Raw genomic sequence first — 21,413 nt, forward strand, 5'->3', positions numbered from 1 at the left:
AAAGACTATTATTTTGAACAAATGTTTTCGACTAACTTTGAGAATGCTTTGGCAGTGGAAAGGCAGGATATAAGCTTTCTTATTAGATAAGTAACTAAATAAGCAATGGAGCTATTAATCTAAATGGTGTATCTTCAGTTCATAAAATATTATTTAGCCATTTTCCCCAGTGCTGTTAAATAGAGATGAGAATATCCTTCAGTTTTGATGATGATTTTTCAAAGTGGGTAAAGTTTTTCTCATGTTAGTGTTAAATGTTTCTTTGAAATAAACAGATGTTTGCAAAGAAAAGTCACAGAATCATAGAATTGTTGAGTTGTAAGGGACCCCAGGGGCATCTAGTCCGACCCCCTGCAATGCAGGCATCTCAATATGCAGTGCACCATCCAATTTGAAACCATACTGGACCCTGCTTAGCTTTGCAAATGTGCTAGCAGTTTTATTGCTGCACCACTAAGAGAACTACTGGTAGTTACCAGTAGAAACTGTTATGAGAGGGTGAGGGAACCCATAAAAAGCTTGGCTCCAGCCTAAGAGCAGTATTTTAAGGTGTGTCTGTACCATAGGTCAGATGTACTGTATTGTTGGATAGTACATGTTTGTTAAGGTAGAACAGGGATTAATTTCTCATTATCGCTAACATCCTGGCTGGAGTTCATTGTGGAGAGCACCATTTTGGGTATCTCTGATTTAGTGGGAATTCTAGTTTCTGTTAGTGTGTAGATGTTGCAATGTGTAGAGAAATATATTAGCTATGTAGCCAATCTTTTCACATTTAATATCTTTGACTATTGTACAGTTTTTTAAAATCTTGAAATACGTCACTGTGTGTGTGTTGTTAGAGTTTGTAGTGAAATTGTGCTGCTGCTGCTGCTGCTGCTGCTGCTGCTACTGCTACTGCTACTGCTACTGCTACTGCTACTGCTACTGCTACAGCAGTGTATTCTAGTGGCTAAATTTTTGGATTTGTACTTGTACAGCCGAATTTCAAGTCTCCACTCAGCCAAAAAGATTGCTGAAAATTGCTGGGCTGCTTATTGCTGGTTGTTGTAAAGATAAAATTGGAGATAAGGAAATCATGTATGCCACTTGAGCTCTGTGGCACCCATCTTTCAAACTGAAATGGCTCAAGATATTTTTAAGGGCAGTTTTTTTCTGCTTTCTGTACTTTTGCTCACCTCTTGTTATGTAGTAGAATTAAGGTTCTACTTGCTGCAGCCAGAGAGGTGGGCAAGAAAAGTGGCAGACCCCTAAATTTCAAACAGCTTGTAAGGACTCATGAGTGTTCTTCCTGCCCCTGCCTAGAAAATTATTATATTTTTAAGAGAATGTCCAGTCCCTTCTTTTTGCCTTTTTAAGGGACTTTTGGTGTTTAGGTTGTGTACATGTGGCAATTTAAAATGGATTTGTGTGCATGTTTATCATGACATTATGTCCTCATCTAAGTGGCAGACTGCACACACACACACACACACACACACACACACCCTTTCATTTTTGTTTTTTCCTGTTCTGTGGATAGAAAAAATAAAATGTAAAATTGGCCCTTTTGAGTACTCTTTAATTACCCCTCACACACACCAAATTACTTTAAGGGGTCTAAGTAGGAATAAATTGGTCAGATTAACCAGTTGGAATAAATGGTTATTGTTATGTAAGTGGTAGCTGTCGTCACATATTGGAATATATGGTAGCTTCTCAGCCGTTTTATATCTGGTATGATTTACCATATTGAAGACCCAAGTGGCATCTAAAAACTATGTCAAAATTATGTAGAAAATAAAGCCACTTCAGGAAACTGAAGGCTGTTTGAGATGCAGGCATCTGGAATCTAGGTCAGTCCGCAATCACATAGAACAAATTCCTGGCCACTTTGGTAATATTGTTTTAAACAGCATAGGGAAACAAATGAGAAAAACCAAGGCTTATTTTAAGTTTTTCTCAAAGTTGTCAGACAGTACTCTCCAACTCTCTAGTCTGTGTCACTTGAATAGTCCATTCTTCCATGTCTACACACAGAGGGGTCATCACCCCACAAATTACAAACTTGTAGTGTATTACAGGCCAACATAAGAGGCATGAGTTATTGTAGCTCATTATTCTATTCCATTTTTAAAATTAATAATGTATATGTATACACACAAATAATTAAAAACCAATACTACACATTCTACCGCATTCTTAAAAATTCAGATGCAGTAACATCTTAACAAACCTAGAGTAATTTATTAGACATAAACAGAGAATATGATGGCATATAATCACTTAATTTATCATTCAAAAAATGAAATAATGTTCATTTATCAACAAACTAATTTTCATACACACAATTTTTACAAGACCAAATATAATGTATGATTGGAAACATGCCTTGTAGAAGCAGCTAGGGCATGGATAAAGTAATAGCCAAACTAGTTCCAGGTAGTGGACAGTCAGAAAGTGTGAGAATCATTTCTCATCCTTAGCTGACCTTCTGTAGTGGCAATACAACAAAGCAGTGTTGTGGCCACCAGGGCCACTGCTGGGGGTAGATCTTAAGAAGAGGAAACTCAGTTATTACTCAGATTTTCCAGTTCCCTGTGATTAAGATACAGGAGAGAAGCAATATTTAATCGTAGGATGGGTCAGATGCTAGTCTTACACATCTGGCAAAACCAGATATCACATTTGGGTAAGAGCACTCCCAAACAGCTGTCTGCAAGATATTATTGCTAGCCGCCTTCTTCCTGCTTTCCTACATGAACCTCAAAAAGTTAAGACCCAAGCTACTGTATTTGAGAGTGATAATTACACAAAAATTGTATGACCACAATCATTTTTACTAGCCTCCTGCCTGTGTTATGGCTCTTTGTAGCATGTTCACAGTGTGAATAAATCACTGAGCATTTATATAATGCTTTTGGTGTTTATTGCATTTCACATGCATCTTCTCAGTAATCCCTACAGTAACCTTGTAAGGTATTTGGGGATTTTGTTTCTTATGAACCTGTGGCCCTCCATATGTTGTTGTTGGGACTGCACCTGCCATCAGCCCCAGCCAGCATGGCCAATAGTCATGGCTGATGCAACTTATAGTTTATCAACATTTGGAAAGTTCCTTAACCGCATCCCAATTTTAGAGCTTCAGTAATACTGGAATCTGTAGCATCAATTGTAGCTCTGGCATCAATGATTCATGGCCCATTTCACACTCTTGAGAATGATGAAGACAGAAAACCAAAGCCAATATAGTGACTGAAATTGCAGTTTCTTGTTAACTATGACCCTGAACAGGGTTTAGGCGGATGATCCTCAAAGAGAAAAAGTCATTATTTTATGTTCATTAAGAAAACCTGGAAGGTTAGGTTTGTTTTGCTTTTTCTCTCCTTCACACATAATACAACTGAAATAAAACATGCACAGTGTCCCATGCAGTTTTAATTTTTGATACCCCTGCTCTGAAACATTTTCAGGAGACATAAAATAAGCACTCACTTCCAAAAGAAACAGAAGCTACAATACCACTTCAACAGCATTTTTTTGAAGCAGTATCACACTACTTTCCTGTTATTCCCAAAAGGAAATAGAGTTCTCCTTGAACATTGTCTGTCTTAAGAAATTACTGAAGTCCGGGCTCCCTTCCTGCCTGAAGAAGCATGAGCCAGCTCAGCATATCTAACATTTACCGGTAGATTCCCCCTGAAAAATAGGCATTTTACAAAGAGGTTAAGAAGATTAGGTCCCACTCTGCAGAGCTTTTGGTTTACATATTGACATTCTGTCTAGACCTGGGATTGTCAGACTCTGTAAACCTTCCCCAATTTTTTTTTTTATACTGACCCTCCCCCTAAGTTCAACCAAGGGCTGCTGCTCATATTACCTTAGGACAGATACACAGTACTGTAGATAGATTCTATTCTCATATTTCATATGAACATCATAAAGTATGGACAACTTCATCCTCCATCTTAAAAAAAGGGGGGGGTAAAGTCTTACAGACAAAACCTAGAAAAAATTTTTATCTCAACCTGGCAGCTAGCAAAGATAAACAGAGAAAGTAGAGATGAATCAGTATATGAAGATCCTAGGGAGGGTCTTAGAAGAAAGAAAAAAATGAGAAAATAGGCTACTTCCTATCCTCCAATACTGATAAATTATATTTAGGCCAACACATCCACATGGATCACTAGCCTTATGTTCACCTTTTTCATTTCCCCCACAGGCAAATTTACAACTGCTGTGGATCCAGCCTGAAACTTCCAAGTGAAAAAAGGTAAAAGGGGAGATTTCAAGGGGAAAGCAGCAAGTCAGAAAGGTCTAACCACCTGCTCATACTCAGGCTTCTTGTTTACTTCCCTGTCCAAGCCCACTTTGGAAAAGCAGTATTGTAGTTAATATTACATATGGTTACTATGAATATGTAAATTGACCCTAATAATGGGGCCTACAAAGATATGGCACTATAATAATCCAATAAAGAACAACTTCACAAGTTAATGTGGAATTGTAAGAGGCAGTAATGTTTTAGCAAAACATTTGAAGAGGAAACATCCACATTATCCCAAGGTAAGGTCCACAGATTTTAAGGCACCTGTAACTTATACAGTGGTACCTTGGTTCTCAGACTTAATCCGTTCCAGAAGTCTGTTCCAAAACCAAAGCGTTCCAAAACCAAGGTGTGCTTTCCCATAGAAAGTAATGCAAAATGGATTACTCCATTCCAGACAATTAAAAACAACCCCTAAAACAGCAATTGAACATGAATTTTATTATCTAACGAGACCATTGATCCATAAAATGAAATCAGTAGACCAGGCTGCAATCTACTACCCAGTAAAATAAACTGGCAGTGATCTACCCATTACCACTGGAGGGATGAGCACGGGGTGCGTGAAGGAGGAGTTCAAGGGGGGGAAGGAAAGGGAGGCAAAAGTTCTCTCTCTGAGGAGCCACTCGGCTTCTCTCCCCACCCCACCCGGCCAGCCTTTCTGGATCCTTTCCCCCACACACATAGTGCCCCTTCCTCACCTTCTTCAGGGCTGTCAATCAATTATTTGTGGATGTGGCAATGGCTGCTTTGGATTGGCTGCTGCTTTGTCAAATGGACAGGTTATTAGCGGATGTAGCAAAGGCTGCTTTGGATTGGCTGCCACTTTGGGAATTTTGCTTGCATCCCCCCATTTTCTTAAATTTGAGCCCCCCCAAATAGGGGGGAACTTATACTTGAGGGTGTCTTGTAGACAGAAAAATACGGTATATCAAATAAATCACTTCTATAAACAAAAATTAAACAGAGCCCAGAATTTCATAACTGCCCTCCAGTCTAACATACAAACTCTGCAGGTGTGCTCTTCACAAAGACTTTCAGCTGAAATAACTCCCTTTCATGCAATAGCTTCCCATATTAAACTGCACATAAATAGAATTCCGTTTTACTTCTTAGATCAAGAGTTTTACCACCATCTACTTTTTTAAGAGAAATTTTTAAATGGCCAGTTTTCATCAATTTTCTACTGGATACTGGTTTGTTATTTCTACTTTTCCTTACCCTCCAAAACCCTCAGTCAGGGCTAAATGACTGGCAGCTCATTATCTTCTTGGGAACAACCAGTATCCAATGTTCTTTCCTTTGTCATGAGCTAATGAACCCACAACAAATAGCTAAAATGGTAACTGTTTGTATCTTACACAGAGGTCTTTTCTAGAAAACAGCAACATCTGATTTTATCTTAACTGCCATAGTAGAGCAAGCTCTAATCCAAACTAGTCAGCGTTTGCCCAAGGTATTTTCCTGCATAAGCCCAAGCAGCAAATGGTTTCACGCCCCAGTCAACCAGTCAAGTTATTTTGGCTCCCAAGATGGAAAATTCTAGAAATGCCTTTTCCTTGCAGTAAAAATATAGTACAGTACTGTAATAATAAATCAAATTAAAAATTGGCCATCTTTTCATGACACTAAAATCAGTTCGAATCCCTGCGACGGGGTGAGCTCCCGTTGCTCGGTCCCAGCTCCTGCCAACCTAGCAGTTTGAAAGCATGTCAAAGTGCAAGTAGACCTGGAAGCTGTACGCCGGCTCCTTTGGCCAATAATGCAAGATGAGCGCTGCAACCCCAGAGTTGGTCACGACTGGACGTAATGGTCAGGAGTCCCTTTACCTTTATCTTTATTCTATATTCTATTCTATTCTATTCTATTAATTATATTATATTCGGCATCCCCATGGAAAGAGTAAACTGGTTTGAGGTTTTATTACAATCAAGTGGCATATAAATGTTGTGAAATAAGAAAAAACTTCTGATGGGTCAGCGGAGGTCCTGTCAGCGCATGACCCCAACCTCACCACCAGTCTGTCCCTATAGTCATGATAGTGCTATGATTTGAGATTACCATGCAAATCTGCACATGCTCAAAGTATATCTTTCTTATCAGGGTTGATAAACTTTTGTTTGGTTGGTTCTAACATATTTGGACTTTAGAAGCAGTTGTAAAGCACAGAATGGGTATACGACATCTGTGCTTCACAACTCACTTTGCCATGCATTAGGAGCATAGGAAACTGCCTTACACCAAGTCAGATCATTAGTCCATCTACCGGTAGCTTGCTATCGTCCAGGCATGTCCAACTCCCAAGAGACTGGCAGTGATCTACCCATTGTGATTGGAGGGAGGAGGAGCATGCGTGGGGTGGGTGGATTGCCCAGAGTCGTTGAGATTTTTTTAGGAGGGAAGTGCCCAGAGTTTTTTTGGGGGGGGGGATTGCACAAGAGTTTTTTTTAGCTTTCCCCCCATAACTTTTTGTACACAATAAGGATCCCACGATCTACTAGGATCAGCCAGGGATCTACCAGTAGATCACAATCTACTGGTTGGACACCCCTGGACTCTACTCTAACTGGAAGCAGCTCTCCAGGGTTTCAGACAGGAGACATTCCTAGTCCAATCTGAAACAAAAGAACCTTGGACCTTCAGCATGCAAGCAGACACTCTACCACTGAGCTTCAGTTCCAGCCCTTCCAAAAGCCATGCACATAGTTGTCTAAAAACAGAAGGGGGACATAAGACTAGTAAGTCGAGGGTCTAAAACTATCTAGTTGAACTATTGACTTCCAAGAAAACATGCAGAGGTTATGTTGATAATCCTAATTCCCACCACCTTGAAGTAATGCACAAAGCTGGCCCCAAGGTAACTCCCAAAGTACTCCATATTCAATGGGAATATATTTCTTTTCTTCCTCACCCCCCCCTTTTTTTTACAATCCATGTGCTGTTACCCATCTTTTCCTGAGTAATAATTTCCTTTATGGTGCTTTTCTAAATGTTTTAGACAAGTTTAAGACTTTTGAAAAGATATTTAACTTCTTGATTGATAAAACAGCTAGGTTGGACTTGATTCTCTCTTCCTTTTGTAACGTCCTAATCTTCTGCTTCCGTGCATTTCATACTCTTCTCTTTGCACACACGCACCCAAAAATAAGGATATCAGAGAAGCATATCCTTTTAGCGATTTCACACCCCATGTATCACCCCATACATCTTTAAAACAATTCTCTCTTTCTGTAAGTTGTTCAGTTTAGAACAAGTTTAGAACTTACCCGACAACTGTGACCATTCATATCCAATGGGCTGGTGGAGCTGGAGCCACAGTATCCTACAGTGTTGCCTGGAAGGCAGTAGGTAATGGAGAGAAATGGCACAGGGATTTTTTATGTGAGTCTCCTATTAAATAGTGTGGTCTGACTCTGGAAAGGCAATAGCACCACTTGATCATGACAGAGGCACTCACAGATTTTGCTTAAAGAGTCAAGTTTTACTGCCAGGAACAGACAGCTGACTAGAGCCAAACTGCTGCTCCACATGAGGAGATCACGTTGTGGCCAGTAGCCCTAACAGCCTGGCTGTTGGAAAGGAACAAGGTGCTTGTGCCCTAAGGGTCAGGGCAGACACCTCTTCCAATATTTGAAGTGGCTGTCCCTTGAACAGCAGTTTGCTCTGCCAGAGAACCATCGCCCTGCTGATTGCAGCACCTATCATAAACCTGTCAAGGACAGAGAAGCAAACTGGGGCGGTTGCTGTTGGACCAGTTGGCAACCCTGCGGGAGCGTAGACAATTATGAAACTTTCTGACCAGTTGAGCACCGTGTTTGTGTGTGTGTGTGTACAGATTATAAGGCATAAGCAAACAGCACCACCGCACCATGTCCAGCTTGCATTTGAACATGAGATGGGGAGTGAGAAGATTAAAGGGACGAATAACTCGGCATAAAACTCCCCGGGGGCTCCAGCGTGGCTTTGGGCTTTCGCGCGCAGAGAGAGGAGGGTGTTTTGCTGACCCGCTTCGCTTTCTCTCCCTACGGCTGCAGGAAAAGGCCAGAGCCGAGCGCTGGGGCGGAGCCAAGGCAGAAAAGGCCAACCGGCTCGGTTACAGCGACGGAGAGGGAAAGCGAGCGTGGAGGGGGGAAAACAACAACACCACAAACCTCCCTCAGCCGGCGAAAACTTCCCGACGCTGCGCTTGCAAGCACTGCAAACTGCCAGGGAAGCCTACTAAACCCAGCACGATTCACTTCCGAGGGAGAGGGGGAATATATATCGTGCATAAAGAGTGTGGGGTGGCGGGAAGATGTGTAAGTTGACGCCGGTCCCCTCATGACTTTTCGCGCCTCTCCTCGTTAACCGACCCTCCGACACAAGCACCCCACAGGCCGACTCCATTTAAGGTATACCTTATTGAGAATGGGGTCCCTCATCACCTCGTAGCCCCTCTTCTGAGTCCACACTGGGGGCAGGGCTTCCCCCTCACAGGGAGGACTCCTGGCGGCGGCGGCGGTGGCGGCTCCTTCCATCCCTGGGGTCGGTCAGTCAGTCAACGGGAGGCGGGAAGGAAGAGCTGTTGGCCGGGCGGTTAGCGGTGACGCCTGTTGCTCGTGCTGGGTGCTCACTTGTGGCTGCTGCTGCCGCCTCCTCCTCCTGTGGCCTGCGAACGCCTCTTGGGAGGACAGGCTGTGGGGGAGAGGAGGAGAAAGAAGGAAAGAGGAGGAGGAGAATTATTGCCTTCGCAAGCCGCCTCCTCGCAGGGGTCAGCGGGGCACGGGAAACCGCTGAGTCACGCTGAGGGCGCGGGGGAGCTGAGCGAGGCTGAGCGTGGGGGCCTGTGGGGTAAATCGGGTCGGGTCAGCTCAGAAAGACCGTGCGGGGACGGTCGTGTCCTGTGAGGGTATGTGGTAAAGCAGGCCTCTCCCTCCTCCTCCTCCTCGCCCGTTTATGGCAACGCACTGCTGCTGGCCCCCTTTTGGACATGGACCGAAATCAAGTGGCGAGGCCTCGCCCGGGCTAGGCCCATCTCAGGCAGGGGTTTTGATTCCTGCCACATGAGGTCAATGCCAACAGCATGCACTGGGAGCACGGCTTGGAGGCAGGCAGAAGGTTCCAGCGTCAGCCCCGTGCATGTAGCTCCTACTTGGAGAGAGAGGAGTCTCATAGACTGGCGTTTATTGTGAGATCATGCACGTTTGCTTTTTTATTTGTTTGTTTTTCAGCATCAATGCCACACCAAAGATATCAAAATGATAGCACACATCCCCCCCCCATTTAATGCAGGAGTACCAACTTGGTCCCATGGGTGCCTGAGGCCATGGGTGCCATGCAGCGTGCATTGCCCTGGCACAGGAATTTGTGGGTGCCTGGCTCCTTCATGGGTGCTGGGGCAGTGGTGCCAACTGCTGTGTAAAATCAGATCGTTAAAAAAAAAAGTTGCCAACATCTGTTCTGTGATATCTGAAAGATCTGTTCAGATATTATGGGCTTCCATACAGGACCCTGTTAACAATCAATTAAATATCACAAAAACAGCAGCAGTTATTTTAAACACATTTTTAATGAGATTTTTCCAAATCAAATTAAATTGGGGGTCAGGAAAAGTGGATACTTTCAAAAACAACAACAACAACCGTGCATCCTCACCCCACTCCACAATCTCTTTCAACTTGTAATTCCCAGCATCATGAATTTATGCATCATGATGTGTAGTCATTTGTAGCCTTCTCTGCCATGAATTGGTCTAATCCTTTTCTAAAGCCATTCGAATTTCTAGCTATCACTACTTCATAAGAGGGAGGTTATCCATAGTTTAAAGAAGTACTTGCTTTTGACTATCCGGAATCTTGCAATATTCAGCACAGAAGTATTTTGAGACAGAGCAATGTACTTTAATAATTAACTGCCTTTAATTCACACCCTGAATGTGGAAATCATTGGTCCTTTATGAATTGCCTGTAAATACACTTTCATGATGGTACAATGACGTTTCTGTGTAAATTGAGCAATTAATCTATAGTTTTCCTGATTAGCATTAGCAAAAAAGAAGGAGAGTATTGATCGATTGAGCGTTTCTACAGAATAGATTTGCATTTTTATAAAGTGCCTTACCTGTTTGGCAGCTTTCTTAAGAGAACAGCATTGGCAGCAACGTGAGACACTAAGAATGCTTCAGGAGAGCTGTTTGTCCCAGTGACGGTGGTACTTTTGCTAATGACCAGCAAGCTTAGTCAGCAAGCCTGACACCCTCAGGCCACACAAGGACAGTGTGAGTGCCCACACTCATCACTGCCAGTCCACTGACAGTAGCAGTAAATGGTTTGTATCTGCAGCATCAGGAAAGCAGCAAACAGCTGAAAACAATCTTGTGCAATCATCAGAAGCAGTAATTGAATCTTGTACTCCAGTAATGGGAGACCTGTGGCCCTCCAGATGTTCTTGGACTTGAGATCCCATCATCCCAAGCCAACACCATAGGTCAACGACTGATGGGATTTGTAGTCCAGCAACATCTGGAGGGTTATGGACTACCCCCCATTCCTGTTGTGCCCAGAAATTTTGCTGCTTATCCATTGAGCCATGAAAATCAAAGGTAGCTGACCATATCAGGTTCTTTGCACAGTTGTTCATATGTTGTCAAACATTTCCTGCATCAGCACATTGTACAGACTTTAACCTTTAAGTATAATAAAACAAAGTGTTTTCTCTTTTTTATGACAGTGTTTTCAGACAATTTTGCACAGTTCTGCACAAATATATCTGCAGATCCAGACCATAGCTGTCCTGAGCAACCCCTTTGGTATTCACCTGCATTCCTAATAGGTCCAGGAATTTGTCTACATAGATTTCATCTGAAGAATTGGCTTCTACATTTTTAATCCTGCAATGTCAATTCAAGTGCAATATATAATAGCAATAAAAGCTAATCTTCCTCAGGGGAGCTAATGTTAAAAAGTGTTTACATAAAGTAAGAAGAAACAATACGCAACATCACCAAAAATCCTCAAATGTGCTAGTATGTTAAGCTACTGCAAGGCCCAGAATTAGGGAAGCAGATGACATATCAGGAACCAGAATTGAGATCTCCCGACTCACCAGTGTTGCACCACCAATAAGGCACCTTGGGGATACTTAAGCCAAAAGAAAGCTAGTAGGCTGGCACATTTCTGAGGCTGCACACTTACCTGGGAGCAAGTCTTATTGAACTCCATGGGACTTTCTTCTTAAGTAGTCATGTGTAGGATTACACTGTCAATATTCCACGTCTAAAAACTTGATTAGACTTTTTTATGATTAAAGGGGGGGGGGGTGTATCAGGCAGTTAGCATGGCTGGTGCAAAATAACAAGCATGAGATACTGTTACTGCTGTCCCTGCCCATTTTCCAGACAAAGTTGAATGCAAAGGAAAGCAGATGTTCCTTACACTTCTGCCTACATTGTAGGAAAATACCACTTTTCCAAAATTCAAACCACACTTCTCTAGTGATGGCCTAAAAAGGTGCCCTGAGATTAAACTACTTTTCCTTTCTCCTAAATTTTTTTCTCTCAGAAAAGAAATGGCTATCCCATACGATCTTGGCCTACAGTTTTCAGACCGTATCTCCCTGTGTGAGTTCCCATAGCAGCTGTGCTCTGCAGGTTAGGCCTTGCCCCAAGTGCCTCTGCTTTCAGAGGTAAGGGCACTGTGAAGACCCACCCAAGTTTCACAGGGTTACTAGCAATAAAAAGATAGTAGAAATAATGGAATTCAGAATGGGACTACTGCTTTTCCTAAGAGAAGTATAGCAGATCTTTTCAAATGCAACATCCTCTTGATTATTATTTGTTGCATGGCTGTGGAATAGCCTTCCCCCACTTCAAGATAGAAACAAATAGAAATTAGGACGAGTTAAATCTGTGGGACTGTGTAGGCAGTCACTGGAGAGATGAATAATCCTGGGTTGGCCATAGAGATGTGCTTGTAGAATGTTTTGCTTTTTAACATTTAGCCACTTTGCATTAGGCATGATAAACAATAGTTCTATTAATTATATAATGTAGCAACCCTAAAATTATGCTTTCATATTACGTTTCATGCAACTTTTTAGAACAGCAGAATATAATTTTAAATAAATAAATAAATAAAAGAAATGGGCTACATGGGAAATTGTCCTTGGAAAATAACAATCCATTTGTCTTATTTGTTTAAGAGCAAGATTTGCACAAGACCTTTACAACATCTCTTTGGACTTTTAATTTGAGCAGTGTTAAATGTCTTTCATCTTTCTGTGTTGACCTCATTATGTCAGTGAAGCTGAAAGCCTATACTTACTAAAATATAAACTTTCATAATGAAGCAAGTCAGGATATGCATTCTACATACTCTAGCCACCTGAAGAACAATACTTGAATAATATTGTTTGCATTTGCTTGTAAAGAATAAATACTCGAAAAGAAATAAAGTTGCACTTGCTTGTATCAAGAATAAATACTTGAAAAGAAATAAAGTAGCATGGAGGCTACTAAAATAGACATGTTCTTTGCCTTACCTCACGCAAGAAGTGTTTTAAAGAAATAATAATTTTTATTTCAACCTTAAATACCATTTACAAAGAAGGACTGAGCTCAGTTGTGGTTTACTTCCAAATTAAGTGAATTTATTAGTAGAGACTTAGATCCACCCCCACTCTTTGTTTTGTTTTGTTTTTTATTATTTAGTGAGTTATAATAATTTATAATGATAATTTATTATTTATACCCCGCCCATCTGGCCGGGTTCCCCCAGCCACTCTGGGTGGCTTCCAACAAAATATTAAAATACAGAAATCCATAATAATAATAATAATTTATTATTTATACCCCGCCCATCTGGCTGGGTTTCCCCAGCCATCAAACATTAAAAGCTTCCCTAAACAGGGCTGCCTTGAGATGCCTTCTCAAGGTCTGGTAATTGTTGTTCTCTTTGACCTCTGGTGGGAGGGCATTCCACAGGGTGGGTGCCACTACCGAGAAGGCACTCTCTGCCTGGTTCCCTGTAACTTGGCTTCTCGTAGCGAGGGAACTGCCAGGAGGCTCTCGGCACTGGACCTCAGAACGATGGGGGTGGAGACGCTCCTTCAGGTATACTGGACCGAGGCCGTTTAGGGCTTTAAAGGTCAGCACCAACACTTTGAATTGTGCTCAGAAACGTACTGGGAGCCAATGTAGGCTTTCAGGACCAGTGTTATGTGGTCTCGGCGGCCGCTTCCAGTCACCAGTCTAGCTGCCGCATTCTGAGTTAGTTGTAGTTTCCGGGTCACCTTCAAAGGTAGCCCCACATAGAGCGCATGCACCACGCTGGCGAGACAGTCCGCGGGCAGATAGGGTCTCAGCCTGTGTACCAGATGGAGCTGATAAACAGCTGCCCTGGACACAGAATTGACCTGTGCCTCCATGGACAGCTGTGAGTCCAAAATGATTCCCAGGCTGCGCACCTGGTCCTTCAGGGGCACAGTTACCCCATTCAGGACCAGGGAGTCCTCCACACCTGCCCGTCTCCTGTCCCTCCAAAACAGTACTACTGTCTTGTCAGGATTCAACCTCAATCTGTTAGCCGCCATCCATCCTCCAAGCACCTCCAGACACTCACACAGCACCTTCACTGGTTCTGATTTGAAAGAGGTAGAGCTGGGTATCATCCGCATATTGAGGAACATCCAGCCCAAACCCCCTGATGATCTCTCCCAGCGGCTGCATATAGATGTTAAAGAGCATGGGGGAGAGGACAGAACCCTGAGGCACCCCACAAGTGAGAACCCAGGGGTCTGAACACTCATCCCCCACCACCACTTTCTGAACACGGCCCAGGAGGAAAGAGCGGAACCACTGTATGACTGTGCACCCAGCTCCCAAGCCAGACGGTCCAGAAGGATGTTATGGTCGATGATGTCAAAAGCCGCTGAGAGATCCAGCAGAACTAGGAAACAGCTCTCACCTTTATCCCTAGCCCACCGGAGATCATCAACCAGTGTGACTAAGGCAGTTTCAGTCCCATGAAGAGGCCTGAATCCCGACTGGAAGGGAGTTATTTGTGAGTTTGGGGTTTTGTTTGTTTTGCTGTGATACTATCTCACTTCATAGTTAAGGAGTCCAGTGACTTTAAAAGTCATTCTTATGCAATCCTGAGGCTGCTCAATCAGGATTCGGATGCCTTTTTCTGCCAAATAGCTGTGCTGGTTCATCTTGCTTGCCTTGTTTTGAAGGAAATGTGACTACCAGCTGACAGGGGAGGGGGAGCTTGTCTTGCTACTTTGGCAGTACAATTTCCATTATATGGAACAAGATAAAAATAGGTTTCTAAAATGGTTACTGATAACTATTTACCCCCATAATGAGTTACTTGTTCCTTGGTATGGAAAACTGGTTTTGAAAGGCATTTTATGACACACCTGGTTTCCATACAGTATTTTGCTTGGGTGCAAGTGGATAAAAATCATCCTACCATACGCTTAGGTCTTGCTTCTCATATGGTATCATGTACACTGTGGTAAATAATCATAGGATTAATGGTTGTTTATAGTCACTCAGTATTATGAGCTGCTTTTGTAAACTCCCAAATTAAGTTTTGCTCCCTTTGTGCTCCAAAATAGCATCAGTTAACAAAGATAAGAGTATAGAGATCTTCAACTTCTAGTGCCAGTCATGCACATGCAGATACATTTCTTATGAAATTTAATATATTTGTTTACTGCACACCCATAATCTGGATAATCCTTTGATACGTAATGTGATGTGTAAACTAGCACATGAAAAGAATACTCAGTAATAACATAAGAACGTAAGTATAGCCTGGTGGATCAGGCCAATGGTTAATCAACACATATTTACACCTGCATATAGATTGAGAGGGTCCAGAGCATTCACATCAGAAGAGAGTCCTTTGTTGCCCTCCTAAGAGCAGCCAGCCCAGCTGCACAAGCAGATCAATCAGCTATACACTGCCCGTGCCTCGTGGTGATGGCTTCCTCAGCCCTGCATGGTGTTCAGCCCACTTCCTGCTTCTTCCCCAAAACCCTTGCCAAACTGCAACTTCCCCTTCCACTTAAATCACCGCCGGCTGTAACCCTGGCAATGCCTGAATTTCTCGCCATTCAGAGAATTGGCAGGAGCATAACAATACGGCTGTTCCATTCTTCCTTTACATGCTTCTTGTCAGTAATATTGCATGCACTGCTGTTTTATGGTTCAAGGCCTCTATTCTACAGTGACATTTGTTCCCAGAATCTTGCAGAGGTAAGGCACCCACCTTCTCCGCTCCAGTGTATGACCACCTGACATTCTTAGTGGAATATGGACCCTGGGTTGCTTCCCCCCCCCAGAGACAATATAAGGCAGAAGGGGATTTCAACTGGATTACTTCATACTGAACCAGAGGATTACTTTCCAAGAAACACACAAGCTAAGTAAATAGGCATAGGATCAAGCTGTAGAAGATATAGGAGTTTAAAAACATCTAACTGTGAAAAGGGTTTAAAAGGACAAGCAGAACTATTTAAAGCTAACAAAAACTAGAAGGGGAAATCCCCACCCTGCTTTCCCTTTAAAACCTTTTTCATAGGGTAGCTCACTGAAAAAAGGACAAGGCCTTCTACTTTTTATGCTCGATCTATGTTTAACCTGCTCCCGCCCTAAGTTTTAACTGACTTATTTATTTGCATCATTTGAGAGGGATGAAACCATTACTAAACTGAATATACCTCTAGTTGTTTTGCTTATGAGGACAGCTCAGGAGCCAAAAATTTGATATGTTCTGTAGCGGCACCCAATAAGTCTGTATGTATTTTACATGGTTTCCTTCCCAAGCAGAAGACCTTCTCGGTAGTGGTGCCCACCCTGTGAAATGCCCTTCCATTAAGGAGATAAGTAGCAACCTTTAGAAGACATCTGAAGTCAGTCCTGTATAGGGAAGTTTTTAATGTTTAATATTTTATTATGTTTTTGTATGTGCTGGAAACTGCCCAGACTGGCTGGGGCAAGCCAGTCAGATGGGCGGGTACAATTATTATTATTATTATTATTATTATTATTATTATTATTATCATCATCATCACCACTACTACTACTACTATTACCTATGTCATCTGCAATTTGATGCTATACGTATTTTACTCAGAAGGTACAGAACTCAATTGTAAGTGCGCATAGGCTTGCACCTGTAGTGTTTTAGTAATCCCATGGATTGACCACTCTTTTAAAAATGAATCTGCAGCTTCATTTGGAGACACTAGCTGGTGATAATCCTTTTCTCAACACTGTGAAAGTGTCACCCATCAGCTGAGCAATTGAACTGAGCAGATTAGCAGTCTTGCAATATCAAGAAACCTATGATTATCCTTACCCAAACCTAACAACTTTCACTTGGCTAACACTGTTCCCATTTGAAGTATTTCACAAACGTAATCATTCCATGGTGGAAAGCAATTGGTAATGTACTGAGTTCTGCACCTCAGAGGCTACACCCATGATTACAGATTGTGCAATGAAGAGACACAGGCTTGCACCATACACTAAGGTTGCCAGACGTCCCCATTTCCTGGGGATAGTCCCCGGATTTACTAATCGGTCCCCGTACAAAATCCATTGACGTTGAAAAGTGTCCCCAGATTCACTGAAAAAAATCTGGTAACCTTACCATACACTGAAGTTATTTTTGACATTTCCCTATTAGTAGTTCCTACAGCAGATATCCAAACTGCTGAGTTTTAAACTGATGTTTGGCTTGAGAGCTGCTGATCAGGAAGTAGCCTTTGTACACAAAAAGAGTCTTTATTTGTGTGTACAGGAGTATTGCTAAGTACTTAAAGGAGTCAGGGCATATGTCCATGACACAGATTGTGTATGCTATTTTATATCTGTAAATAAGATTTTATTGTACTAGCCAAAGGCCATGACAAAGCTGCTATTTTAATTGTACAATTGTCTCTGGGCAAACTAATGTGAAAGGTGGCATGGGTAAGTGTCACTTTACAGAGCTGCTCCAAACAACCTGTTTATTCAGCATTCATCCTAATTTGCTTACACAAAGCTTAGCAGTGGTAGACTAGAATTGTGTCCAGCCTGTCAGTATTTTGCAGGGACAGAAGCAAGTGCATACCAGAACTCGAGGTTTGTGCAATTAAAGTGGATTAAAGGGCTTTATCACCCTAGCACAACAAATCCACTTTTAAGTAAAAGTTGAATTTTTGCAGTTGGGAAAGTGACAGAAAGATGAATTGAAAAGTGTGGGATGAGCAAATGACTAACACGAAGACATGTAAGCAACCTGCAAGCAAGTGAATGCTCACAGTCATATAACTCCTTTCAAACAAATCAAAATGTATGCTCAATAAAGACTGGATCTAATCTAACTTCTGCTATATATTTTTTTTTATGGGGCAGGTACTGACAATGAAAATCCTGCATTCATCCGTTTGCTTGTGGGTATCCATGTACAACCCAGTTCACATGTAATGTTTCTTGATGTAGTTGTGGGAACTCATGAGGCCAATGCCAATGACCGCAGAGAAATGGCAAATTGGCCCCCAAATGGTGAAAAAAGCAACCTCATTATACTATGTGCAAAGATTTCATAACATATCAACAACACGCAGTATCTCCGGAGTTTAAAAATGTATCACAGGGATTACAGACCCTGCCACCGCTGTTGAGATACACAACCTTTCATTTTAAACTGTATGTAAATAGAACACCCATGCTGAATGATGTAGGCAAGATAATGAGTGAAGTGGTTGAAATCAATTTCATTTCAAGAGAATTTAAATTTCCATGTATAGCTGATTCAAGAAAACACATTAAAGGTCATTGAGATAATTTTCAACTCTTCTAAGGAGGCCCAGGAGAAAGTATTAATGGAGTTGTAAAGGAAACAAACCAGAAGTTGGCCAAGAGACAGGGTGTGGAGACCTCTAGAGCTGTCCAATATTTGTACACACCTCCATGCAAATCTGTGTGGGAACATACCATCAGTGCACAGGCAACCTTTAGTTATTTTAAACATTTATTTCTCAACCAACATATTTCACTGAGGCATATGTGCAGTACAAGCACATTTCACAAGGTGTAATTATTTGTGTTAAACAAATGCAATGCAAATAATACTCAAACTTTTTTTCCTAGTTGAGCTATAGCGGGGTGGGTGTTTAATACATTGTTTTAAAACAAACACAATTTTCTGTTTGTACTGTCCTAATTCTAGGTATTAGTTACACTTCAGTATACAAATATAATCTCCTGCATGGTTTTAGATCTGTGTTGGTGGGACTGGTTGTGTGAGAAATCCAGTTGCCAAGTGTGTGTGTGCTTTATGGCACATCATGGCTAAAATACTGTAATACTAATAACTTCTGTATTGTATTTATTATCTACTATAAATTTTGGAAAGTGGTTTGTCTGCTTCTTCTCTATAGGTTTGGCCACCTCTTGGGAGATCATTGCCAAACTCCACACGAGATTTCCTGAGATGGGTATCACTAAATTTGACACGATGGTTTCAGCTTGTGCCAATTTGGACAGCTCTGAATATACTGTTGCCCAATTTAGCATGACTGTTCGAACCTGCACTAATTTGAATGCTTCTTGAGATACCATCTCTAAACTCTACATGAGGGTTCCCATGGTGAAGGTGGCACTCTTCGTGCAGGGAGTGGGGACAGTATCATGTGTGCACACACACGGGCCTAAAACTCACAATTTACACTATCCATTTAAAAATCACATTTTTTTTAGGTTTCTTTGAATTTCTGGGCAGCACCGAGCACTTCCTGTTAGTATAATATATATTATAAAATTGCACATAGTTCAGTGTTTCTAAACCAGTTTCTAAACCCTCCAGATGTTGTTGAACTTCCAATGCCCACCAACCATTTCTAAACCCTAAAGGCTGGAGAACCCATGACTCTCCCATGCTGCTTGAGGCTTATGGGAGTTGTAGTCCAGCAACCCTGAGGGACACAGGTTCCCTGCCCCAATATATCACAACATTATATTCCTCAGAGGGCTATTTCCAGGCTCATGGTATGATAATTTTGCATTTGTCCTGAGAGAACAAGACAATGTTATTGAAATATTTGTGATGATTATATTTTACAGCCGAAGCTGCCAGATCCCAAGGCACATGGACTTTTTGTACTCTCAAGTTCTTAAGTATAATTGCCAACTAAAATAAAAAATAAAATATTATGCTAGTCTGTCCCTGTGTTGTCAACAGAAATGAGAAGTGCAGGCCCTCATCCACAAGGAAATCCTGAATGAGTTGTGATTCATTGTGGCAGGCAGGCCTGGCCTTCCACAGCAACACCACTAGGCTGACAGCATCATATATTGCCAGCCCCACAACCTTGGAGATGGCAGCACCACCCCCACCCCCAACCATAAGAACCCAGGTACATCTTCTCTGAAACCGACCAATGATCAAAAATCGCAAATGCACTGGTTTCTCCCAGCACTGCAAATACAGTATCACCCTCAATACATATAAAAAGGATCTAACCAATCCTCTCTTGTTGGTGAGGAGACGACACAATCACCAGCCATTGGAGCTGTCCACCTGGAGGCACTAGCACTAGTCAGTCAAACCTCTCCTCCCTCCCAATTTCAACCTCCAAAAAGGTTCAGGTTTGACCCCCACCTAAAGCTCTCACCCAGGAGCAGTTATGTTCCAATTCCACAACAAACCAGCACAGCCTCCCACCTTGGCTTTCTTGGGCTTCCTCCCAGGACCAGCCTCTTTAAGGAAGGACCACCTGGCCCCTTCTCTGTGATCTTTTCAGCACCACAGGTAGAGCGTTTTATCCACTCAGAGAAAATATACATAATATTTATTTGCGGTATATCCTGTTTTTAATGGCATTCATGATGTCTCTGTTGGAATTATCGCTTTTTAATTTAATTTTAACCAGTACACACACACACACACACACACACACACACACACACACACACAGCATTGTTTGTTTGTAAGCCACATGTTCAGTGCTAATTTTTTATTCTTTTTTTGTCAGGAGACTGTTGTCCTCTAGAGCCTAATGCTCTAAGACAGGGGTCAGCAACCTAAGGCCCATGGGCCAGAAGTGGCCCATGGAGGTCTTTGACCAGCCCACGAGCCGCCCCCGAACTGAGTTGCCCGCTTGCGCGCGCGGCGCAACATGGGGAGTCGCTTCCCTGGCACCAGAAGTCACGTCTGCTCATGCGCGTGTGTGATCCAGCCCATGGAGGGATCTCCGCAGGACTGATAAACCTTGTTGTCCCCTGCTCTAAGAAGAGGATCATAACACTGCTTTTGCAGTATCTATTTCTGCTGCTTGCAACTTTCATTGATGGAGATTCTCCAAAAAAAAGAAGTTTTTTTTATTCATGTATATGTTTTAGAATATGCTAACGTTTTAAACTTTTTACTATCTAGCATTGGACCTCTGCTGAAAGCATCTGACCCGCAAAAATAAAAAAAAATTGTTTAGCCTTGGTAAAAACTGGCCCACTGACAACCCTCCAGTTTTAAAGAGGTGCTAAAGTACTACAACAGACTGCTACAAAGTGTTGTTAAAAACAACAACAAAGGGTAAAAATGTAACCTTCACATACCCATATAGAACAATGTGTGATTTCTTTAACATTAAAGTTCCAATTAGATTTTACTAGTCACAATAAACTAGGCAAGCAATGTGGCCCACTTTACTGAAAAAAAATTATCTAAAGCTGGAAATGTTTCTGCTTTCAAAAAAACACATTATAGGTTCCCAACGCAAGTGTGAACTGAAACAGCTTTCAGATCTGCCTCACTTGGATAGCTACAGCACAGCAGCAACAATAATGAACTTTCTTGGAAAGTGCTTGCCTAGCCAGTATATATGCAACTCAGTACAGCATTATTTAAGCTAACTGCATGTGCAGCAGTTTAAGCAGGTTATGAGAACGGAAAGTCCTTTTGGCTGCAACGCATTCCAGAGCTTAGAAGCTTTTTCACAAAAGGCACGCTATAAAGGTTTTTGGGGCCAACTTGTCTATAGTTTTCAGCTTTCAGAATTTGTCTATACAAGTTTCATTACTGTCAATTGCAGCCACACATACAACTGCACACTCTTACACAGCATGGATTGAAATTGA

At 42.0% G+C, this 21,413-nt stretch overlaps 2 protein-coding genes across 19 annotated transcripts in view; one reads left to right on the forward strand and one right to left on the reverse strand.

Annotated features, from left to right (window-relative positions):
- The window catches only part of ME1 (malic enzyme 1), a 131,676-nt gene extending 122,833 nt beyond the window's left edge, over window positions 1-8,843 (reverse strand). The window contains exon 1 of one of the 2 annotated variants that reach the window (XM_035109508.2): window positions 8,704-8,843. In XM_035109508.2, the coding sequence (XP_034965399.1) occupies window positions 8,704-8,823 (120 nt within the window). In that variant the 5' untranslated portion in view covers window positions 8,824-8,843. Of the gene's footprint in view, window positions 1-7,572; window positions 8,343-8,703 lie in introns of those variants that run through there. The other variant, XM_035109509.2, reaches the window with a different exon arrangement.
- The window catches only part of PRSS35 (serine protease 35), a 176,220-nt gene that overhangs the window by 118,792 nt on the left and 36,015 nt on the right, over window positions 1-21,413 (forward strand). For 12 of the 17 annotated variants that reach the window (XR_004692240.1, XR_009557322.1, XR_004692239.2 and 9 more), the window contains 2 exons: window positions 4,202-4,252; window positions 8,341-9,292. The exons of 4 other annotated variants lie outside the window; for them this stretch is intronic. The gene's annotated coding sequence lies outside the window, so the exon portion shown is untranslated. Of the gene's footprint in view, window positions 1-4,201; window positions 4,253-8,340; window positions 9,293-21,413 lie in introns of those variants that run through there. One more of the 17 variants, XR_009557321.1, reaches the window with a different exon arrangement.

This window comes from Zootoca vivipara, chromosome 3 (genome assembly GCF_963506605.1).
Source record: "Zootoca vivipara chromosome 3, rZooViv1.1, whole genome shotgun sequence".
Lineage (NCBI taxonomy): Eukaryota > Metazoa > Chordata > Lepidosauria > Squamata > Lacertidae > Zootoca > Zootoca vivipara.